Here is a 21,535-nt window from a genome sequence, read left to right on the forward strand (position 1 = left end):
ATTCCTCGGCAGCGTGGGTCTCTCTGGAGTGGTGGGAGTTGGAGAGGGGGAAAGAGAGAGAGGGGAGAGAGACGAGGGGCTGAGCAGCACCAAGTCTACACCAGGGTGTCCCCTGTGGGAGGCTGCGGCTGAGTGGGGTGAGCAGGTGGGTCTGACTGGGCGAGGACAGCCAAGCTGGGGGAGAGCTGTGGTCTGTTTATGGGGCTGTCCTCAGGCAGGTGTCTGATGGTGTCTGGCTGTTTATCTGGACCTGGGGTGTGACGTGGATCACTCTTGACCACTACTGTGACAGTGTGTATTTGCCATTGGTCACTTCCGGCCACTTGGCTTGGGCCTCAGCACTCAGTGCTGCCTTTTCCGGGCCAAGCCCCCTTCCCCCCTGCCTAGGACTCTACAGGCTCCAGAGGTCATTGCTGCAGGCAGCCGAGAGGCTGCCAAAGCAAACCAGCCCCCGTGACTTGTAGGAAAGCAGCTGGGGGAGGAGGCTGCGGGGGGGGGGGGGGGGGGGGCGGGGGTTGTGTATGTATGAGCAGGGCAAAACAGACGGACTGGGCCGGGGACTTGGGAAGGGTCAGAGGCTGGAGCCAGAGGCTGGAGTCAGGGCGGGGGCGGAGTGTGGGGAGGGGTCCGGGGCAGGGCCTGGAACTGGGGCAGGGACAGGGACTACCTTGTTCAGGAGCTGGACAGGGGGTGGGCAGGGACAGAGTTAGGCCTGAGCCGGGGTAGGGCGGGGGCTGGGCAGGAGGCAGGAGAAGGAGCCGGGCCGTCGGGGTCTGACTCCCTCTAATTCATATCCCCATTCTTTAGTCTTCGTAAGCACCCCCAGCCTGCTCTGTCTCCCCAAACCCATGTCCCCAGACCAAACCGGCCCCTACTCCCACCTCCCCTGACGGGCACACCTGGACCCACCCCTCAGGCTGGAGGGAGGCAGGTGGCTGGGCTCCCCTGGTCCAGCCCCTGCAAACCCTGCCCCACCAGCCAGGTGGCCTCCAGCGCTGCCAATCCCTTTGCCCGCCCCTCCACACCCCTTTCCCCGCCTCCTGCCCAGCCCCCTCCTCCTCAGGTGAGGCAGCCAGGCCTAGCAGGCCCCACGCCGCTGCCTCTGCCTCCTGGCCGCCGCCGCGGGGCCACCATGCTCCTGCCCAGGCCTGGAGACTGACCCTCAACTGGCACCATCTCTCAGCTTCGCCCCCACCGGCCGGACCCCAGGGTAAGGACCAGGGCCCTCAGTTCCAGTCCCCTGGCTAGGGGTCCCCTCACTCCCACCCAGCCTAATGCTCCCCTCCCAACTGAGGGACTCCCAGGGACCCCAAGAGTGGGCTCTCTAGCTTCTCTCCAAGGACCTTGGAGCAGCCCGCCCCCCTTCTTCACATTCAGAGATTGGGCCCCCGTCTCCTTCTCCCTCAGAACGAGGTGCCCTGCCCCTCCACCCCTCCAACCGCATACCATGGAGTCCTGGCCCCCAAAACCATCTTTCCCTGGGGCCCAGGATTCCAGGACCCCACTCTGCCTGGGAATTCAGACCCTCAGTCCTCTGTCCTCCGGGCGGAGACACGGGAGACCCCAGCCTGCACATCAAGGTGTCTCCCGGGCCACCGGTCAGACACTGACCCCATCCTTGAACCCAGCCTAATCTGCGTCCGTGATCACGGCGTGCTCTGGCCAGGGCCCAGGTCCTCCGGCCTCCCTGGATGGGCGCCTGGGACTGGGGGCACTGGAGCTGGGCTGGGCTCCCCAGGCCCTGCCTTTCCCTTCATCTCCCCACAGGTCCTGCCCCGGCCCAGGAGGTCAGCGGGGGAATCATTAACAAGAGGCTGTGACATGGCGGAGAAGGAGGGTGAGTCCCCCTTTCCGTGAGCCCCCGCTTTGGCTCTGCCTGCCGGCCCCCTCCCTCTGTGCTTTCTTCCCAACCCTCCGCCCCCTGGGAGCCCCCTCTCTCGCTGGCACTCCTCCCGGGCCCACCCCCACCCGCTCGGAAGCCTTCTGCACCCGATTAACTATTAACCGCATGTCCTGTGCGTCTGTGCCACCACCTGCCCACCTGCTACCCCGCATGACCTTCCAGGCTCCTTGCCTCAGTTTCCCCTCACCTCCCAGCAATTCCTCAGCTGACCCTGGGCCTCTCCTTCATTTGGGGCTGTGGTGGGGAGACGGGCTGTTACAGTTAAGGACACAGACTCTGGAGCTGAACCTTTTGGCCTGAGTTTGAATCTGCTTCTGCACTTTTTCTGTTGTATGGTCTTGTGCAAGTGACATCATTTTTCTGGACTTCAGTTCCCCCCACTGGGTCCAGCAGGGATCCCAAGGCCACATGAGGCTGTTGGGAGCAGGGACAGCAGCAGGGCAGGGTGTGAGGTTGGGAGCAGGATGCCGGCGGGGGCTTAGCATGTGAGCTGTATGCTGTGAACCAAAGCTCATGACAGAGGTCAGCAGACTTGGAATCCCGGGGATCTGAGACCCCCCCCCCCCCACCACCAATTCAGACATTCCTCCTGCCACCTGGCCTTGTGGGCAAAAGAGCAGAGGGAGGACTTTGGACCTGGCAGGATGGAAGGAGAGGGGAGAGAGCAGAGAAACGACTCCAGGGCCATGGGAAGAAGCCACTGCCGAGGGGGCTGGCCCTCAAGGGCTCTTGGCAGCCCCCAGCCAGGGCTCCCCACAGCCTGGGTATCTGGGCCTTCCCCCCCCCCATGGGAGCCAGCTGGGGGTCTGGGGGGAGGCGGCTCTTCCTTCCTGCCCTCCAGCCGGGCGGACTCCCTCTCTTCCTCCTGGAACCAGGCTAGCTGGGTTCCGTCCTAGGGAGTCGTGCTTTCTAGCTGTAAGGCCCTGAGCAAGCAGTATGCCTAACTCTCTGGGCCTCAGTCTCTTCATCTGCAAAATGAAGAAACTGAGGCCCAGAGAGTTAGGCATACTGCTTGCTCAGTTTCCCCTCCCCTCCCAGCAATTCCTCAGCTGACCCTGGGCCTCTCCTTCATTTGGGGCTGTGGTGGGGAGACGGGCTGTTACAGTTAAGGACACAGACTCTGGAGTTGAACCTTTTGGCCTGAGTTTGAATCTGCTTCTGCCACTTATGTTGTTGTGTGGTCTTGTGCAAGTGACACCATTTTTCTGGACTTCAGTTCATGCACACCTCACAGGGTGGAGCGAGTATTTAACGCAGGAAGTGCCGAGTGTGCTGTCTGCAATGATCGGCGTGGATCGCTGGCTCCTTGGGTCTCAGTACAGGGAGCCACTCAGACCCCCAACCATTCAGCGATGGCCAGAGTGCGGCCAACTTCCAGCCCCCTCCTCCTCCCTGCATTTAAATACTCACACCACCCTGTGAGGTGTGCCTGGGTCCCATCTCCATTTTGCAAACGATGGGAAGGATGGACAGAGACAGGTCTGGGTACCGAGGGAACTGAGGCACAGTGGGCTCCCGTGCGTCCTCAGGCAGCTCAGGCCCGGTCTTGGAGGGGAGTCTGGCTGGAGGGTGCGGTGCAACCAGGACCCAGATGCTGAAAGGTTGTGGTGCCGTGCTTACGTGCTGGGTGACCTGGGGTAGGTGGCTGCACCTCTCTGGGCCTCTTTTCCTCACCCGTAAGCCAGGGTGGGGATAGCAATGATACCTTCCTCACCAACAGCTGCAAAGACTTGAGGATCTGCGGGACAGGACCGTGAGTTGGCTTGCGGGTTGAGAGCCATTGCTGCTGCAGTGGTTGCTCGGCCTTGTGTTAGGCCCAACTCGAGGGTCTTGGTGCTCCTGGGGACTCAGCCTTGGAGGAGGTGATATCTGAGTTGACACCCCTGACGGGGAGGGAGTAGGAGGGTGTGCCGGGCAGAGGGAACAGCCTAGCTGAATGTCGGCAGGTAGCAGACTGCTGGGGGCGCGGTGGCACGTGGCTAATTTGGGTATTCCTGGGGGTAAAGTTGAAATGGAGCTGAGAGGGTGATGAGGTGTGTCAGTGGGACCGAGGTCTGTTCCCACTATTTTTGAGGAGGGGCAGGCAGATGCCTGGGTGTGCTGGGTCTCTCCACAAGGTGGCGCTGTCTGGTCTGCGTTGTTGCTCTTTTCTAACTTCTATTTGTCGGTTCTGTGGTTTCCGTTGTTTTTTGGAAGGGCTCTCAGGTTAGGGGAAATAGATGTTCAACTCTCAGATCTCTACCAGCCGTGCTTATGTGCTAGGGTTGCTGGCGCCGCACGGCTGAGGCCTTGGACTATGTCCTGTGGAACGTTGGGGAGTCACGGAGAGTTCTAGGGAAAGTAGGGACCGGTTGGGTTTGATATTTAGCAAGAGCCCCCCAAGCTTCCCTGTAGAGGCTGGACCAGAGGGGGAGCCTGAGCCCGGAGCTGGATGGAGTGAGGGACAGGGAAGAAGAAGGTGGACAGGAGACATTCAGGAGGCCTGCAAGCTGGGGACCTGCACGCTCTGAAGGGGGGGTGGTGCCCTGCAGAGGAGGGGCAGGCCTGAGGACGAGGGCCTCAGGTGCGACCTGGGGATTTGGGGAGACATGGAGGCCAGTGTGGGACCTGAGGTGTGAAAGGCCTAGAAGATTCCAGGAGGGGACATCTAAGAGGCTGCAGGGCCCTAATCTGCAGGAAAGTCCTGGCCCGGGACAGAAAAGGGAAACTGAGGCCGTGGAGACCGGGGAGACCGTGGAGACCGTGGCCCGCTCTGTGAATTCCAGATTTCAGAGATAAATAGGTCAGGAGATGGAGAAGGCACTGTGGGAGAAGTAGAAGGAAAGACCTCCGGGTGTCCCGGAATTTAAGTGAGGGGACTTCCATTCAGGAAGTTGAAGTTGGGTCTGAGGGGGACTGAGACATGAAGCCGTCAGCTGCGTAGAGTCTCAGAGACAAGGAGCCAGAGCTGTCACTTGGGAGGGTTTTACAGACAAATGGTGGGGGCAGAAGGAGGCGCCCCTGCAGGAGTGCAGAGCAGAGCCTCTGGGTGAAGTGGGGGGGTGGGGGGGGGTGGCGGGGAGTTGGCTCACTGATCTAAAAGGCCCGGTGGCTCCCATAGAATCACAACATGGATGGTCTTCTCTCAGAGTGAGGGTGCTTCCTGTCCACCAGAGGCACCTGTTGGGGGGTTGCTCGAAGTCCCCTGATCCAGAGGGCATGGAAGGAGGCTCTTCCTCTCGCCCTAGGAGACATGGGTGGCAGAGCTTTCTGCCTTACAGGCACAGCTGAAAACAAAGGAACCAGGACCTCCCACTAGAACCAGGAAAGGGCTTGGGTGCAGCGTTGGGAGTGGGCCCGGGAGGCCCTCCTGAGACATGGCGAGGCCTGCCAGCTGGGCCTCTTTGGAGGGAGGGAGTGTTCTCTCGTGCCTGACGAGAACCGCTGGGCTCTCAGATTCTTAAGACACCTGGAGAGTGGCCATCCCAGGAAGGTCCTGAACCACTCCCCGCTCTGTTCCTGGTGCTTGGCTGGCCCTGTGCCTGTCGGCCAGACGACCATGCCACAGACGAGAGAATGGGATCTCCTGTAGCCCTGGGAGTGCCTTGCAGATGCCAAGGGCAGTCAGGCACCTGCCAGGCCCAGCTGAAGGCATTCAGAAGCCTTTTCTCTTTGTTCCTTCCGAAAGGCCTAGCCAAGGGGTTGGCTTTTAATCCCCAGGGGCCCTGTTGTTCAGGGAATAAAATCCATCTTCTCCCCAGGTCCCAGGCCTCCCTGGCTGGCCCCAGCTTTGGTTCCACTGTCTTCCCCAAGTGCATGCCATTCTGGCCATATCAGTGGCCTCTCTTGCCCTCTAACAGATCATGCTTATTCTTGCCTCAAGGCCTTTGACTCTGCTGTTCCCTCTGCCCACAGTGTTCTTCCTTAAGGTCTTTGCATGGCTGGGTCACTTATTAGGGCTTGTGTGGCTCAATGGTTGAGCATCTACCCATGAACCAAGAGATGACTGTCTTGATTCCTGGTCAGGGCACATGCCTGGGTTGCAGGCTCCATTCTCAGTAGGGGGCGTGCATGAGGCAGCCAATCCATGAGCTTTCTCTCTCATTGATGTTTCTCTCTCTCTATCCCTCTCTCTTACAAATCAATCAGAAAAAAACCCGTATTTGTTAAAAAAAAAAAAATCACTTATTAGGGAGGCCCTCCCTGAGCACCCTACAGAAGCTACCTGCTGCCCCCGACATGCATTATTTTCTTTATAGTCTTTGCCACAACTGGAAATTATCAAGTTCATTTATTGTCTACTTGTTCACTTTCCCCTCACCTTACGCACATGAGAATGTGAGCCCTATGGCCAGCATCTCGTCCATCTTGTTTTGGGATGTGTCCCTAGAGCCTAGAATGGTACCCAGTACACAGCAGATGCTCAACGGGACAATGAATGAATAAGGCTCCATTTGACCAATGAGAAGACTGAGGCCCAGAGAGGTGAAGGGAGTTGCCAGGACCACACTGCTTTAATGATTGAAAGGCACTTTTTGAGAACTTGCTATATGCCAGGGACTATGTACAGGGAGAGGTAGCATGGCTTCGTGGTTATACATTTGAGCCCCAGCTCCAATTCTTCCTAGGGTTTAGGACCCAACACTGCCTCTTGCTAGCTGAGTCACTTCAGTCATGTGATTCCTCTCTGGGCCTCAGTTTCCCCTATATGAAAAATGGGACTCATAACTGAGATAAGGACTGAATAAATTAATGCATTTAGAGCAGTACTTGGAGCATACTAAGCATCTGGTAAGAGTTTGGCTATTATTTAAAAGAACTTTATTATTTAAAAGTATTATTTTTAGAGGTGAGTACTAGGTGGATGCCCATTAAATAGGTAAGGAAACCGAGGCTCAAAGAGGTGATGTCACCTGTCCCAAGGAAGGTCTCAGCTACGAGTGGGGAAGGTCAGTATTTAGAAGTAAGGCTGGCAAGTTTTCAAACTTTAAGTTCTTAACCTCCAGGGGCAAACTTGACCTTGGAGCTGGGTCCTGTGGGAAAAGTCTGGTACCCAGGGACAGAGGGTCTGGAACCTTTGAGAGAAACGAGGCAGTGAGGGAATGCCAAACAGCAGGGAAGAGAGCTGCCAAGAGGGCCAAGGTCAGGAGTCACAGCCCCCCAAGAGGCTCCGAGAACGTCTGGGAAAGTTAGCAGAAGTGAGAGGTCCAGGAACAGATGTCCCAACGTGATGGCGGAGCTGCAAAGCGGCGTCACTGGGGAGGAGAAATGCCAGGAGGGCAGGCAGCGAGGGTGGCAGCTGACCCAGCCCCTCCCCTTCCCAGCTGAAACCCTTGGGGAGCTGGACACCTGGCTGTCCCCGCTGCCGCGGAGAGGCAGCCCTGCCCGCTGGGCCTGGGAGGCTCAGACAGGTGGGGGCAGACAGAGCTGACCCTCTGCCCAGACCCCACCCTGACGAGGACGTGCCTGGCAGTCGCCCCAGCATGGTCTCTGTTGCAGGTGGCCGGACTGTGCCATGTTGTTCTGGACCCAAGGTAGCAGCTCTCACTGCAGGGACGCTGCTGCTCCTGACGGGCATCGGGGCAGCATCCTGGGCCATTGGTGAGAGTGGCCCCCTGCACCTCTACCCTCCCCTGCCCCTGCGGCCCCAGCCTACCTGGCCTCACCTCTGCCTTCTCTGCAGTGACCGTTCTACTCAGGAGTGATCAGAAGCCACTGTATCCAGGTGAGTAAAGCAGGCTGGGACCCTCTGGGGCTCCCTGGAGGAAACCTGTGCCTGGTGGGAGCTCAGTGGAAGGGTTTTTGAATGAAGGCACTCGGTGCCGAGTGCTTGTCTGGACCGGGTGCTGCTGTAAGCAGTCCACTTGTCTAACCCAGTGTTTTTCAGACTCTAAATGTGTCACCCATTAATTATCATACAATTAAATTAGTGAGTTGAAAATCGGATGTTAAAAAGTATGAAATAGATGAGACTAGGAAATATTCAAATGAGTCTCTCGCAGTAAGAGAAACTCTTGTTAATCTTTTTATTTTGGTTTTATGAGGGTGGGATTGTTATCCTCTCCATTTTAAAGATGGGGAAACTGAGGCCCAGAGCCATGGGATGGTTTGCCTCAGAAAACCTAAGTTCAAGTCCTCATCACGATGGAACACTGTTTTTTGGTTTTATTTTTAACTGCAGAGCGTAGACAAAACATGTCTGGGAGGCACTGTGTGAAACCAGTGAACTCTCTAGCTCCCCTAAGAAGGTAGCTGCTATCATCCCCATTCACAGATGTGGACAGTGAGGACCAGGGAGAACACACAACTGGCCAATGAGGGGACAGGCACGGCCCTTAGACGTGCCCGACGGAGCCGTGTCTGCAGCAGGCAGGGGAGAATGGCCGCGCTGATAAACAGGCACAGAAGCTCAATGTGGAATGAATGAACGAGTCGCCCCAAATGCTCACTCTACGCTGCCTTTCCGTGGTCCAGACAGCAGGAAGGAAGGGGAAGCTGGGTGATGGGATACCTTTTTCACTCCCATGCGCCTCATCTGCTTCCATAAAGGACTCAGCTCACATTAAGAGAAGAAATGAAAATCCAGACAAGGGAAGCCAGCATCAGTGCTGGTGGTCAAGCCAGCACTTCCGTGTGCCAGGCACAGGCCTTGGCTCTACAGGTGTCAATTCATGAAATCCTCACCACAGCCCATTTTAGTTTGGGGAAACCGAGGCACACAAAGGCCAGGTGATATGCTGCAGGTCACAGAGCTAGGAAGCTCGGGGGTCTGGAACCGGCAGCTGGGCTCAGCTCTTGTGCAGAACCTGCACGTGCTGTGGCCCCTCAAGAAACGGGAGCTGCCGTAGTGAGGGCTCCCATGTGCCAGGCCCTGGCTGTGGCCCTTGCACAATAGCCTGGTGACGCTGGAGCTACTATCATCTCCCCAGATGGGGAAACTGAGGCCATTGAAGTGCACTCACTTGCCCAAGACCACATGTCACATCAGGGGCAGGGCAGAGGGAGCATGCCCCTGCCAAGTCCCTCCATGGCTCCCACCGCCATTGGGCTCCCCGCGAGGGCCGTCTTCGCCCTCACTTCACACTTGCTCCTGGCACTCTCACACCCTTGAAGGACCCTCCTGGCACCATAGCCTTTGTTCACCCACTTCTTTCCAGCTCGTACCTAGAGGCAGGTTTCGGGGTTCTGCGGTATCACTGCCAAGTGGGGGCCCTGGCAGAGTCTCCATGTTCTCATCGGTAAGCTTGGGGTGAGAATTAGAGGACATAATGATCCAGGCAGGGCTTGGCTGTCAGCCAACTTGGTAAACATTGGTTTTAACTTCCCCGAGCCAGGCCTTCCGGCACTCCCAGACTGTATGGCCCCCAAGCCCATGGCCATCCGGCTGCGCGGGTAAAACTCTCCTCACACTCACCGTGGATTATTTACTCCTGAAGAATTTTAGGAGGGCAGGGGCATTTTTTTTTTTTCTTTACTGCCCCAGACAGTATCCTGAACATGGTGGGTGCTCAGGAATTTATTTATTTTTAATCCTTACTTGAGGATATTTTTTCCATTGATTTTTTAGAGAGAGTAGAAGAGAGAGGGAGAGTTTGCCTCCTGCACGTGCCCCGACCAGGGCCTGGGCCGGGGAGGAGCCTGCAACCTAGGGAGAAACCTGCAACCTAGATACGTGCCCTTGACCAGAATCGAACCCAGGACCCTTTGGTCTGCAGTCTGACACTCTATCCATTGAGCCAAACTGGCTAGGGCACGAACTCTTTGCTTAAGGAATGAGCACAAATACAAACCGCTGAGATGAACTAACTTGTCCTGGGCTTCACTGGGCGGAAGGTGACAGGCCACAGTTTTGACCAGCTCAGGCCAGTGCCAGCACCCTTGCCCTTCAGCTATACTTGGGGTCTTCAAAATGTGTTTGGAAATTACAAAACAAAAAACAAACAAAAAATCCCCACACAAAAAAATAAAACTATACCCTTGCCACGTTTTTCTGGGGTTGTCACACCTCTAAATATATCAGACAATTTGGTAAGCCAGCCAGGTGACCCAGAACACACTTTGCATTGATTAAAATAATACAAATGAGAATAAAGCGTTTAAAAGTGAGAAACAGTGGCACAAAATAAGGCTTTAAAAATAGTTGGAGGAGGCATTTTATATTCCTTCCCCCTCCACCTTCCCTAAAACACAATCATAAAGTGATAATGGTTTCCTAAAACCTCATACTTTTTGGAAATGACATTTCTGGAGCACTTATTTCAAAATAAGAATTTACTCCACCCCACTTGGTATTTCAAATCCAAGTCTTGGTCTTGGAACTCAGAGGGAGGGGGGGGGGGTACCACCCAGCAGAGGTGCCAGGAAGCCCCTGCCCAACCCCAGAGCAAGGGGCCATGATTAAAGCAAGCCAGGAAATGCCTTTTTGAAATTAAATATATTGGGATGACATTGGTTATAGACTTCAAGTGTGCATTTCTGTGAAAAATGATCTGTATATTGCATCATGTGTTCATCACCCAAAGTCAAATCATCTTCTGTCACCATATATTTGACCCCCTTTACCCTTTACTTACCCCCCAACCCCCTTCCTCTGGTAACCACCATATTGTCTGTGTCTGTTTTTGTTTGTTTGTTTATCTTGTCTGTTCATTTGTTGCTTTCAGTTTTATATCCCACATATGAGTGAAATCATATGGTTCTTGACTCTTTCTGTCTGACTTATTTCAGTCAGCATGATATTCTCAAGATCCATTCATGTTGTTGCAAATGGCAGTATTTCATCTTTTCTTATTAGCCAAGAAGCTCTTAGCTGGGCTGTGGGTGAGTGTATTTGGGATGGGGACAAGTAAGGGTCTCTGTTAGACCCACAGAAGGAGCAGGGGCTATGCAGGTCAGCAGGCCTGGTTTCACATCTTGGCTTTGCCAGTTTTTAGGCCCCTGGAAAAATACATCCTTTCTGAGGCTGTTTCTTTTCCTTTTTTTAAAAAAAAATATTTTTTTACTTTTATTACTAGAGGCCCGGTGGATGAAATTTGTGCACGGGGGGGGGGGGGGGGGGGGAGGGAGGGGGAGGTGGTGGGGAGGGGGGGTGTCCCTCAGCCCAGCCTGCACCCTCTCCAATCTGGGACCCCTCGAGGGATGTCCAACTGCTCGTTTAGGCCCGATCCCAGTGGAATCGGGCCTAAACAGGCAGTCGGACATCCCTCTCACAATCCAGGACTGCTGGCTCCCAACTGCTCGCCTGCCTGCCTGCCTGATTGCCTCTAACTGCTTGCCTGCCAGCCTGATCATCCCCTAACCACTCCCCTGCCAGCCTGATCAATGCCTAACTGCTCCCCTGCCAACCTGATTGCTCCCAACTGCCCTCCCCTGCCAGCCTGATTGCCCCTAACTGCCCTCCCCTGCAGGCCTGGTTCCCCTCAACTGCCCTCCCCTGTAGGCCTGGTCCTCCCCAACTGCCCTCTCTTGCAGGCTTGGTCCCTCCCAACTGCCCTCCCCTGCAGGCCTGGTCCTCCCCAACTGCCCTCTCTTGCAGGCTTGGTCCCTCCCAACTGCCCTCCCCTGCTGACCATCTTGTGGCAGCCATCTTGTGTCTACATGGGGGTGGCCATCTTTGACCACATGGGGACGGCCATCTTGTGTGTTAGAGTGATGGTCAATTTGCATATATACCTCTTTATTATATAGGATTTTTACATCTTTTTTTGTTGAAAGTATTACATATGTCCCCCTTTTCCTTCCATTAATCCCTTCCAGCCCTCCCCTGCCCCCCACCCCAGGCTTTCAGAGGCTCAGTTTCTTCCTCTGTAAAATGGGCATAGAAATGGTCTCTACCTCCCGGGATGGTATGGGAGAGAATAAGACACATAGCATGGGGCCAGCCCATGGACATCCCCAGGAAACGTAGTCAGTATGATTATTTCTGCGCTGTTATTGTTTCACCCTTACGAGGGGAAGTTGCCTAAGAGGCTGTGTAGGGCAACTTTAAAAGCTTGGGGTTTGGAGTCACTGGGGCCTGAGTACATATCCTCTCTGCCTTGTTTGGCGATGCAGGGCAAGTCACCCCAGCTCCCCAAGCGTCCACTCACCCATCAGGAACATGGGGATGACCTTTGTGGCCTCGGGGTACAGTGACAGAGAGTGTGTAGCATAGCGCTGGTGCACAGTAGGTCCTCAGCAGGACAGGGTTCTCCCTGGAAGTCCTTGCCCAGATCTGTGGGGCTTGGGGAAGACCGCTCGGCTTGGTGTGGTCTCACTGGGTTTTCCCTGAGAGGATGCGAAAGTGACTTTCACCAGAATCAGGGTCCTAGAACGTGCTCTCGGAAAAGGAGAGGCTCACAGCCAATCTTCCTCCAAACCTACCTTCCCGCTTTCCCCAACCCTGTCAGTGGCAGCTTAGTCCTTCAAGTGGCTCAGGCCAAACACCTTGGAATTGCCTTTGACCCCTCTCTTTCTCCCTAATCCAATTGTCCCCAAACCCTGCGGGCTCCACGTATAAAATCTGTCCAAAATCTAAACTCTTCTCCCCCTCCAGTGCTCCACCCTGGCCCAGCCTCCATCCTCTCCCTCCTGGACATACAGCCACCTCTATCTCCTGCTTCCAGTCCCTCCTCCCCTCCCCCCCCCGCCCCACTCTGTTCTCCACACACAGCCAGGGGGAGCCTGTGAACCCTAGGCAGGTCAGAGCCCTCCTGGCTCAGATCCTCCGCAGGGGCACCTCACTCCTGGTAAAAGCCAAGTCCTAGCGTGGATCCAGTCTGTCTCCTGCCTCACCTTCCCTCGCTCACTCTGCTCCAGCCTCCTTGCGGTTCCTCAGCCCCCACCCCCAGCCTGAGGATCTTGGCAATTGCATTCCCTTCCCTTGGCCTAGTTTTCTGTCCCCTCACTTTTCTTCACAACTCTCTTTCTCACTTCCTTCAGGTCTTCGTTCCCTTACCACTTCTTGGGAAGCTTCCCTTCCCAGCTGTTGAAAATCGCAGCCTCGCCCCAACCTCACCACTCACACCAGCACCCCGACTCTGTCAAAGCTTGATTTGTCTCCCTGGCCCCTTCTTTGGTGACACATGATCTATTTTCCTTATCTGTACCTTTCCTTATCCGTCTCACCTGTTGGCCTTTGAATGCCACAGAGCAGGGGGTTTTGCCTGATTTGTTCACTGCCTAAACTAGAGCCGGCGTGTACTGAGTGGGGAATGTCAATAACGATGCCTGAGGGCCGTGGCCAGGCTCAGGGGTGAACAAGGGTCCTCTGGCCGTGTGTGGGGAGCAGCCTGTGAGGAGCTGAGAGGACGTCAGCTTTCAACGCCACCGGCGCCGGGCAGGAGGAATCCCTCCCAGGCGCTGTTCGGCCCTCCTGTGTGTCCCTGCCCCGCCTCGTCTCCGTGTGAGGGTGTGCCTTGTTGGGTGATGTGCATTGTTATTTCCCTCACCCCAGACTTTGGCTCGGTGAGGGCTGTCTTCGTCATCTTTGTGTACCTAGCATCACCCCTCATAGGACCAAGCCTGAAGTCTGTGTCTAGTTAAAGCTTAGTTAGTTTGGCGAATGAATGAGTGAATGAATGAGTACTACATCATCTGCTTGGGGAGTTATCATGCACTTTAATATACTCAAGGCTCTGACCAGTCCTACAGGAAAGATACCTATCCTTTCCTCTTTATCTAAATTTAAAACTATAAGATGTCTCTTTAAATATTTTTTGGCAACCTGATGTATTAGTCAAGGGTCCTCAGATGGCAAAAGACGGAAGAAAAGGAAAATAAACTGGCTAAATGAAAAAGGGAATGATGAACTCAACCACTTCTAGGGGATTCTTCAAGCCTGGCTCCGTCAAGGAGCTTGAAACGATTAGCAGAAATCTCTTGGCTTTCCTCCGTGTTGGCTTATTTGTCCCCTCACGTGGGCAAAGACGGCCTCAGCACATGCCGCCTCCCTCACGCACCATTCCCTGGGGGACTGGTTGAAGCAGTTTCCCTCTTGCCAAGTGTCCCAGCGAAGTCCCAGACTGACAGCCCGTGAGCAGCCAGCTCAGGGAGTCCTGTGGAAAGAGGCGCTTCCCTGTCCCCAGCAGGACCAGCCCGAGTCCCTGGGCGGCTGATCCTTGGTCTATAATTTGTCACGTGCCCTTCTGGACACAGTCAGGAGTGGGGGGGGGGGGGGGGCTGGGGTGCTCGGATCAGCCCTGCGGGGACTCAGACCAGAACACACGGCGGAGCACAGCCAGGAGGGCTGGGCAGGAGGCGAGCGTGTGGCCGTCCTGTCCCCCTGCAGTGCAGGTCAGCCCGGCAGACACTCGGCTCACAGTCTTTGACGAGACGGAGGGGACGTGGCGGCTGCTGTGCTCTTCGCGCTCCAATGCCAGGGTGGCGGGACTCAGCTGTGAGGAGATGGGCTTCCTCAGGTACTGGGGTGCCCCTTGGAGGGGTGGCAGCGGGAGGGTGGGAGGAGCAGGCCTGACCCCTGCCCTGCCCAGGGCACTGGCCCACTCGGAGCTGGATGTGCGGACAGCGGGTGCCAACGGCACGTCAGGCTTCTTCTGTGTGGACGAGGGGAGGCTGCCCTACGCCCGGAGGCTGCTCGAGGTCATCTCCGTGTGGTGAGGAGGGCGGCGGGCAGGTGGGGGCACCCCCCCCCCCGGCCCCGCAGCTCCCGAGGCGCCCCTACCTGCTCTTCCTCATGCTCCTTCTCTGTGTGAACTGGCCTCTTTCTGTGTCTCTCTGGCCCCATCCCTGTCTTTCCTGCAGTGACTGTCCCAGGGGCCGGTTCCTGGCTACCATCTGCCAAGGTGAGACCCTGACACTCAGAACCCTCTTTCGGAGACCAGGGTAGGGCCATGCCCCCCAAGGATGGGTCCCTGTCCCCTTCAGATCGCCCAGGGCAGGGCCTTGTCCCATCGGACAACCCCAAGCAGGCCATACCCTCTGAGGTCCTCCAAGGACCAGGTCGTGTCCTCTCAGACTCCCCCCAGGGGGGAGCCCCCCTCACACTCCCAGAGTGGGGCGTGTTCTCTCAGACCCCCTGGGGCAGGGCTGGCCCTGAGGGCTCCCAGGCACCCCCCCTCCCCGCTCCCCCTGACTCCCCTCTCCCACAGACTGTGGCCGCAGGAAGCTGCCCGTAGACCGCATTGTGGGAGGCCAGGACACCAGCCTGGGCAAGTGGCCGTGGCAAGTCAGTCTTCGCTATGACGGAGCGCACCTCTGTGGCGGGTCCCTGCTCTCCGGAGACTGGGTGCTGACAGCTGCCCACTGCTTCCCTGAGTGAGTGACCCCCACGGCACTGAGGAGGGCAGCGGGGGCCGCGAGGTGGGTGGGGAGGCTGCTCCCAGGCAGGCTGCCACCCTCCCCTCCTGTTCTCTGGTAGGCGGAACCGGGTCCTGTCACGATGGCGTGTGTTTGCCGGCGCTGTTGCCCAGGCCTCACCCCACGGCCTGCAGATGGGGGTTCAGGCAGTAGTCTACCACGGGGGCTATCTCCCCTTTCGAGATCCCAACAGTGAGGAGAACAGTAATGATATCGCTCTGGTCCACCTCTCCAGCCCCCTGCCCCTTACAGGTAAGTGTGGGGGCTGAGCCCTGGCCTGGGGACTGCTGAGGCCGGGAGGTCAGAGGAGGGACCAGGGGCCTAGGAGTCCACGGTGATAAGGGAAATGCTCTTGAGAGACGCAAGCGGGTGCCCACCGAGTGGGAATGATGAGTGCGGCCGCTCTGTGAAGTCTGGCAGTTCCTCAGAAAGTGAACCATGGAGTTGCCGTGCGACCCAGCGATTCCACTCCTGGGGGGCGCCCCAAAGAAACGAACCCACGTGTCCACACAGGAGCTTGTGCACAAGCATTCACAGCAGCACTGTTCGCCGTGGTCAACAGGTAGAAACGACCATGTCTGTCCTCTGACAAACGGATAAAAACGTGGCCAGTCCATACAATAGAATACTATTTGGCCATAGAAAGGAACAACCATTTCTGTGATACGCAGTGGCCAACCCTTGAAAACATTCTGCTAAGAAAGAAGTCGGACACAAAAGGTCGCTATGTGATTTCGTTTACATGGACTGTCCAGAATAGGCACATCTATGGAGAAAGAAAGCAGATTCGTGGTGGCCAGGGATGGGGATGGGGATGGGGAGATTAGGGGTGACAGGTAAGAACACAGGGTTTCTTTGGGGGGGGGGTGATGCAAATGTCCTAAAATTGATTGTGGTGCTGGATGTACCTTCCTGGTGCTCCGCATGCTACTCAACATCTGTGAGCCCACTGAACACCGTTGACTGGTGCATCCTAAGTGGGTGAATTGTGTGGTATATGAATTACATATCAAAAACATTTTTTTTTACCACAAAAACCCAATCAAATGAAATGAAGACAGTGTTTTAAATATATGGACGAATCAGGCAGTTAAGAGTCATCCCCCCTGCAGCTCCCCGGGGCATTCCCTGGCTCCCAATGAGGAAGACTCACGCGGGGCCAGGGTGTCTCTGACACGTCTCCAGGCCCGCCTGGCGGGCTGAGGGCAGGCCTTGGGCTGCAGCCCTCCGCAGGCCATCGTGTGTAATAATAATAAAGACCATGGTGGTGGCGATGGGCCTCCGACAGGCACCCGTCTGATGATAATAGTGAAAGAGTGCAAAAAAGTGATGTAGCGATGAGAGGAGTGAACACGAACACTTGCCCGGCGCCTGCTCTGTGTCAGGCCCTGTTCCCAGGGTCCCGTGCACAAGCTCATTTAGTTCTCACCGCAGCCTGGGAGGGCGGGTCCTTTCATCATCCCGTTTTCCACCTGGGGAAGAGGTCCCGACAGAGAGGAGGTAAATAATGTCTCAGGTTCCCACAGCTGGCAAATGGCAGAGGTTCGAGCCCAGGCCTCCTGGCACTGGAATCGGCCTGCAACCCCTAGGCTGGGTGCCAGGGAAGCCAGGACCATTTTGTGGTGTGCATTATACTTATTTTTATGGTTATTTTCTTTTTAATGATTCATGATACTGGTTTTCCATTTAAGGGGGTGATGCATGTTCTTTTTTCCCCTTAAAACAAAACAAAGTCCCCTCTTTAGTGAAAAGAGTGAGGGGTTAACAGCACTGAGGCGAGGAAGTATCCGTGAGGCACGGGGGGTGGGGGACGGGTGGGGTGAGAGTGGCTTGGGTTTAAAAAAACACGGCTGAGGGCGTAACAGCTTCACCGTCAGATGCAGGTCCTTGCCAGCTGTGTGATCTGGGGCATGTGGCTTTTCTTTTCTGTGCTGTAGTTACCCTCATCTGTACAAAGGACTTCCTGGGGTGATTGACATGATTAGAAAGGTGACTAGGAGTCCTGGCCAGTGTGGCTCGATTGGTTGAGCGTCCCTTGCACCAAAGTTTGCGGGTTCGATTCCCAGTCAGGGCACAAGCCCGGGTTGCAGGCCCGATCCGCAGTAGGGGGGTGTGCAAGAGGCAGCCAATCCATGCTTCTCTGTCATCATGGATGTTTCTATATCTCTTTCCCTTCCTCTTTCTCTAAAAATAAATAAATAAATACAAACATATTTAAAAAAAAAAGAACAGAACACGGCCTGGGAGTTGGGCAATCTGGGTTCCGATTCTGGCTTTGCCGTTGACTCACCGTGAGACTTTGAACGAGTGCCTTCTGTGAAGTGGGGTCATAGTCCTCTTCCTCCCTGGGCGGATGGAGATGGAAGGAACTGACACAGGAAGGTGCCGGGTACCGAGTGAGCGCTCAGTAGACAGCAGCTGCTGCGGTGGCTGCTTTAAAGAACAGAGGGCAGGGCGGGGCAGGGGCACTGGAGGCAGCTGGACGGACGTGGGTTCCAGGTAGGGCTGCACCGGCGTGGTCTCTCTCACAGAGTACATCCAGCCCGTGTGCCTCCCAGCTGCCGGCCAGGCCCTGGTGGATGGCAAGATTTGTACAGTGACTGGCTGGGGCAACACGCAGTACTACGGTGAGTCCCACCCTCTCCCTGGGAAGCCGCCCTGCGGGGAGACTGACCCGGGCCAGAGAAGAGCTGTCTGGCAGGTTTGGTGCCTCTTGGCCCTGGGCCATAGGGACACTGAGGAGCCTGGGGTGGGCACCAGGAGGGGAGGGGGGTGTGCATGCTCACCAGCTCTCCCCAGCCTTGCCCGCACCCCCCCAGGCCAACAGGCTGGGGTACTCCAGGAGGCCCGAGTCCCCATAATCAGCAACGATGTCTGCAACGGTCCTGACTTCTACGGGAACCAGATCAAGCCCAAGATGTTCTGTGCCGGCTACCTTGAGGGTGGCATCGATGCCTGCCAGGTGAGGGATGGTGGGGGACCGCCCCTGACCCTGCCACCCGAGAGATGGAGGCACAGGGCAGTGGGCGGTCAGGCTCCCGACCTCAGGGCCAGAGGGCTCTGTGACCACAGCCCGTGGCCATCCGAAAGCACCTCCAGCCTTGCCGCCCCTTCCCCCACCAGGGCGACAGTGGTGGCCCCTTCGTGTGTGAGGACAGCATCTCTCGGACCCCGCGTTGGCGGCTCTGTGGCATTGTGAGCTGGGGCACTGGCTGTGCCCTGGCCCAGAAGCCAGGCGTCTACACCAAAGTCAGTGACTTCCGGGAGTGGATCTTCCAGGCCATCAAGGTGAAGGTGGGGCCCAGGTGGAGCCAGAGGATGCAAACGTCTGGGACTCTCGTTGGGGAAAGGGAGGCAGGGTTTTCTGGAGACCTTTGCTCAGGCCTAGAAGAGGCACCCGGTGGAACAGAGGCATTTCAGAGGGCTTCTTGGAAGAGGAGGCTAGTTGTGGGACTTTCAGGGAAGCCTCTCAGACCTCAGACGGCCCCAATTGTCTCCCCAGATTCACTCCGAAGCCAGCGGCATGCTGACTCAGCTCTGACCTGACGCTCCTCCTGGCTGCAGACGCCTCCGGGGCCCGCGTTGATCTAGGTGGCCTCAGCCCCACATGGTGGGATCCACCCTGGGCCTGGGATGGAACTTTTTTCTTCTTGGGCCCAGCCCACAAGTCCAAGGATACCCTCCCTCCAGGGTCCTGTCTTCCACAGTGGCGGGCCCACTCAGCCCCGGGACTACCGGAGATTCACCTTCCTGACCCGCATGTAAATATTGTTCTGCCATCTGGGGATCCCCATCTAGGTATCCCTGATGAAAAGCTGTTCTTTAAATAATAAAATTGGTTTTGATTAATGTGGCCTCTGAGTTTGCAAACGTAAGAAGCAATGAGGAGCCGAAACCGGTTTGGCTCAGTGGATAGAGCGTCGGCCTGCGGACTCAAGGGTCCCGGGTTCGATTCCAGTCAAGGGCATGTACCTTGGTTGTGGACACATCCCCAGTAGGGGGTGTGCAGGAGGCAGCTGATGGATGTTTCTCTCTCATCGATGTTTCTGACTCTCTATCCCTCTCTCTTCCTCTCTGTAAAAAAAAATCAATAAAAATATATATTTTAAAAAAAGAAAAAAAAGAAGCAATGAGGATATTTTGGGGGGAAGGAAACAAGGAATTAGGGCCTGGAACAAACCAGGCAGGGACCGTGACCTCTAATTCCTCCTGGAATTAGAGGAGAAAAGAATTGATTCATAACTGGAGATGCCTTGAAGCATCTGGCTGCAGGTACTGTTGGATCCAGCTGCTCAAATATATATATATATATTTACCAGAACTGTGCCTGTTTTCCTCGCAAATCTGCTTTTCTCTGGGTCAGCTTCACATCCAAGCAGCCTCCCCTACAAGCAGAGACAGAGATGCCTTGCCCCCTCCCCCCCCCCAAAAAAAAAGAAACACCTCTGGGTTTACACACCATGGACCACTTAGTGCCAGAGCGAAGGGAATGCTTCTTTCCCAACAGCCATAGCAAAAAAGCCCCCCCAGGCCTGCTCTTACTGGACAGATTTGGGCCATATGCTCATCCCTTATCAAATCACTGTACACCTGACCCATGAGGTGGGAGGGAGGTTTGACCCTCAAGAACTACATGAGTGTGGGGGGTTCCCCAAAGGAAACTGGGTTGCTATTTCCGGAAAAAAAATGAATGTAGATACCCAATAAGGAAAAAAGACACCCACCTTTGGCCAACACAGGAAGAGGCCCTACGTAGGACGGAGACAGGAGCACCAGCCCTGTGAGCACAGCCTGAGACCCCACCTCTTCCTTCAACCAGGCTGGAAGTTGAGTCCCAGTTTCGGACACCCACTGTGTTTTCCAGAGCATCTGCCTCCCTTGTGGGGGCCCAATGGCCACCAGGGGGCGCTGCTGCCTCTAAACTGTGAGAAATTAAGGCCCTTTTTGGCTAGTCTTGCCCACTGTTGCTGAAAAACGAGATACTCTGCAGGACAATGCTAATCGAGTGCAGGTTTCCCATCACTTCCAACGGCAACAATTATAATGTTTTGCCCATCAACTACAAGCCCCCAAACAATTTTCTCTAACATTAATAGACACAGGAAGGCACCTCTGAATAACTCACTATCTTGGAAAATGCTCCAAGCATCACTCGCTGCACACCAAACTATGCATGGTTGATCCCCACCCTGCTTAGTCCATCAGAGCACCCAGGTGCCAACCCACATCTGGTTGGCAGAGCTCCCCGCAGTTTTTCCAGACGCCCGCCTGTGGCTGGCAGCCCTGGCCATCCTGTGTGAGGTGTAATCGAAGACCTGACTCACGTGGCTTTGTTAGAAATGCATTGAGTTACAGGTCTGTGACTATACACTCTCCTTTGTAATTGTCAGCCGGAAATTGTACTGCACATGTGTTTTATGAAGTTCTGGGACTCAGAGAATACGGCCCACCTGCGGGTTCTGAGCAGATCACGTCCTGGAGGGTCTGAGAGGACACAGCCCAGCCTGGCCAGGAAGGAGTGGTCTAGGAGGAGAGGCTGCTGCTCTGTGGGGACTGAAGGGGCCACGGCCCTGCCCTGGGGCAGCTGAGGAAGGTAGCCCTATTCCAGGGTATCTGTGCGAAATTGGGGCATTACAAGTCAATAGGCAGCCTACTGGGAAAATGTCAATCGGGGCCCCTGTGGGTTCTGCCAGCATCATTGCTGCCTTGGAGGGAAAGTGGGGTGGGGAGATTATCATTCACCAGTTTCCTTTGTATGCTAGGGGTCAGCGAGCCCCACTTTCTCCTGTTCCCACCAACCTGCCACCCACCCCCGAGAAGTCCCAAAGAGATTAGAAAAATAATAACAACCACAGGGTTGCTTTGAAGTAGTGCTGGAATTTTGATCTTCAGAATAACTGCCTATCAAAACTCTCACTTCCATGTTATTGCTGTGCATCTCTGAGCCAGAGTATTTGACCCGTCTTATCTAATTACTGTAACCACATCAGGAACAGCAGCAAGGCTCTGCACTCACTGTTTTGTTTATAGCTGAATATTCACTTTCAAATATAGAAAAGCCTCCTGGGTGTGACTCGGAATGGAAAGCTCCGTATGCGGTTTATAAATTGGCATTCTCCCGTCAAATTCAAGGAGAAACGTACAATTATCCTTTCACAACAGGTACTCTGAAAGTAAAATGGCACCATGATTAACGATGATTGTGATGGGCATTCATTTTCTATTCAGAAATAATTATTGCGAATGTTCAAATAGTGGTGTAAGTAGGGAATGGATTTTTGTTTCTGCAGAAGAGGAATACTACTTAAACCCTGCAGGTATTAAGTGAGCAGCTGTTCCAGTTCTACTGCTGTATAA

The 21,535-nt window shown here is 55.4% G+C and overlaps 1 protein-coding gene across 2 annotated transcripts; it reads left to right on the forward strand.

Annotated features, from left to right (window-relative positions):
• Window positions 1–171: 171 nt before the first annotated feature.
• HPN (hepsin) lies at window positions 172–19,074 on the forward strand. 2 transcript variants are annotated; one of them, XM_079800727.1, is made up of 14 exons: window positions 172–460; window positions 1,064–1,210; window positions 1,768–1,837; window positions 7,382–7,483; window positions 7,566–7,607; window positions 14,151–14,280; window positions 14,353–14,475; window positions 14,624–14,664; window positions 14,971–15,136; window positions 15,240–15,430; window positions 17,710–17,805; window positions 17,998–18,140; window positions 18,302–18,472; window positions 18,681–19,074. In XM_079800727.1, exons 3-14 carry the CDS (start codon window positions 1,822–1,824, stop codon window positions 18,717–18,719), a joined length of 1,260 nt encoding a protein of 419 aa, XP_079656853.1. In that variant the 5' UTR covers window positions 172–460; window positions 1,064–1,210; window positions 1,768–1,821; the 3' UTR covers window positions 18,720–19,074. The 2 variants fall into 2 exon arrangements, with proteins under 2 accessions (XP_079656853.1, XP_079656854.1); XM_079800728.1 differs by lacking the exon at window positions 172–460 and having other exon boundaries at window positions 709–1,210; window positions 18,302–18,466; window positions 18,681–19,060.
• The last annotated feature ends 2,461 nt before the right edge of the window (window positions 19,075–21,535 follow it).

This window comes from Cnephaeus nilssonii (assembly GCF_951640355.1).
Source record: "Cnephaeus nilssonii genome assembly, chromosome: 20".
NCBI classification, from domain to species: domain Eukaryota; kingdom Metazoa; phylum Chordata; class Mammalia; order Chiroptera; family Vespertilionidae; genus Cnephaeus; species Cnephaeus nilssonii.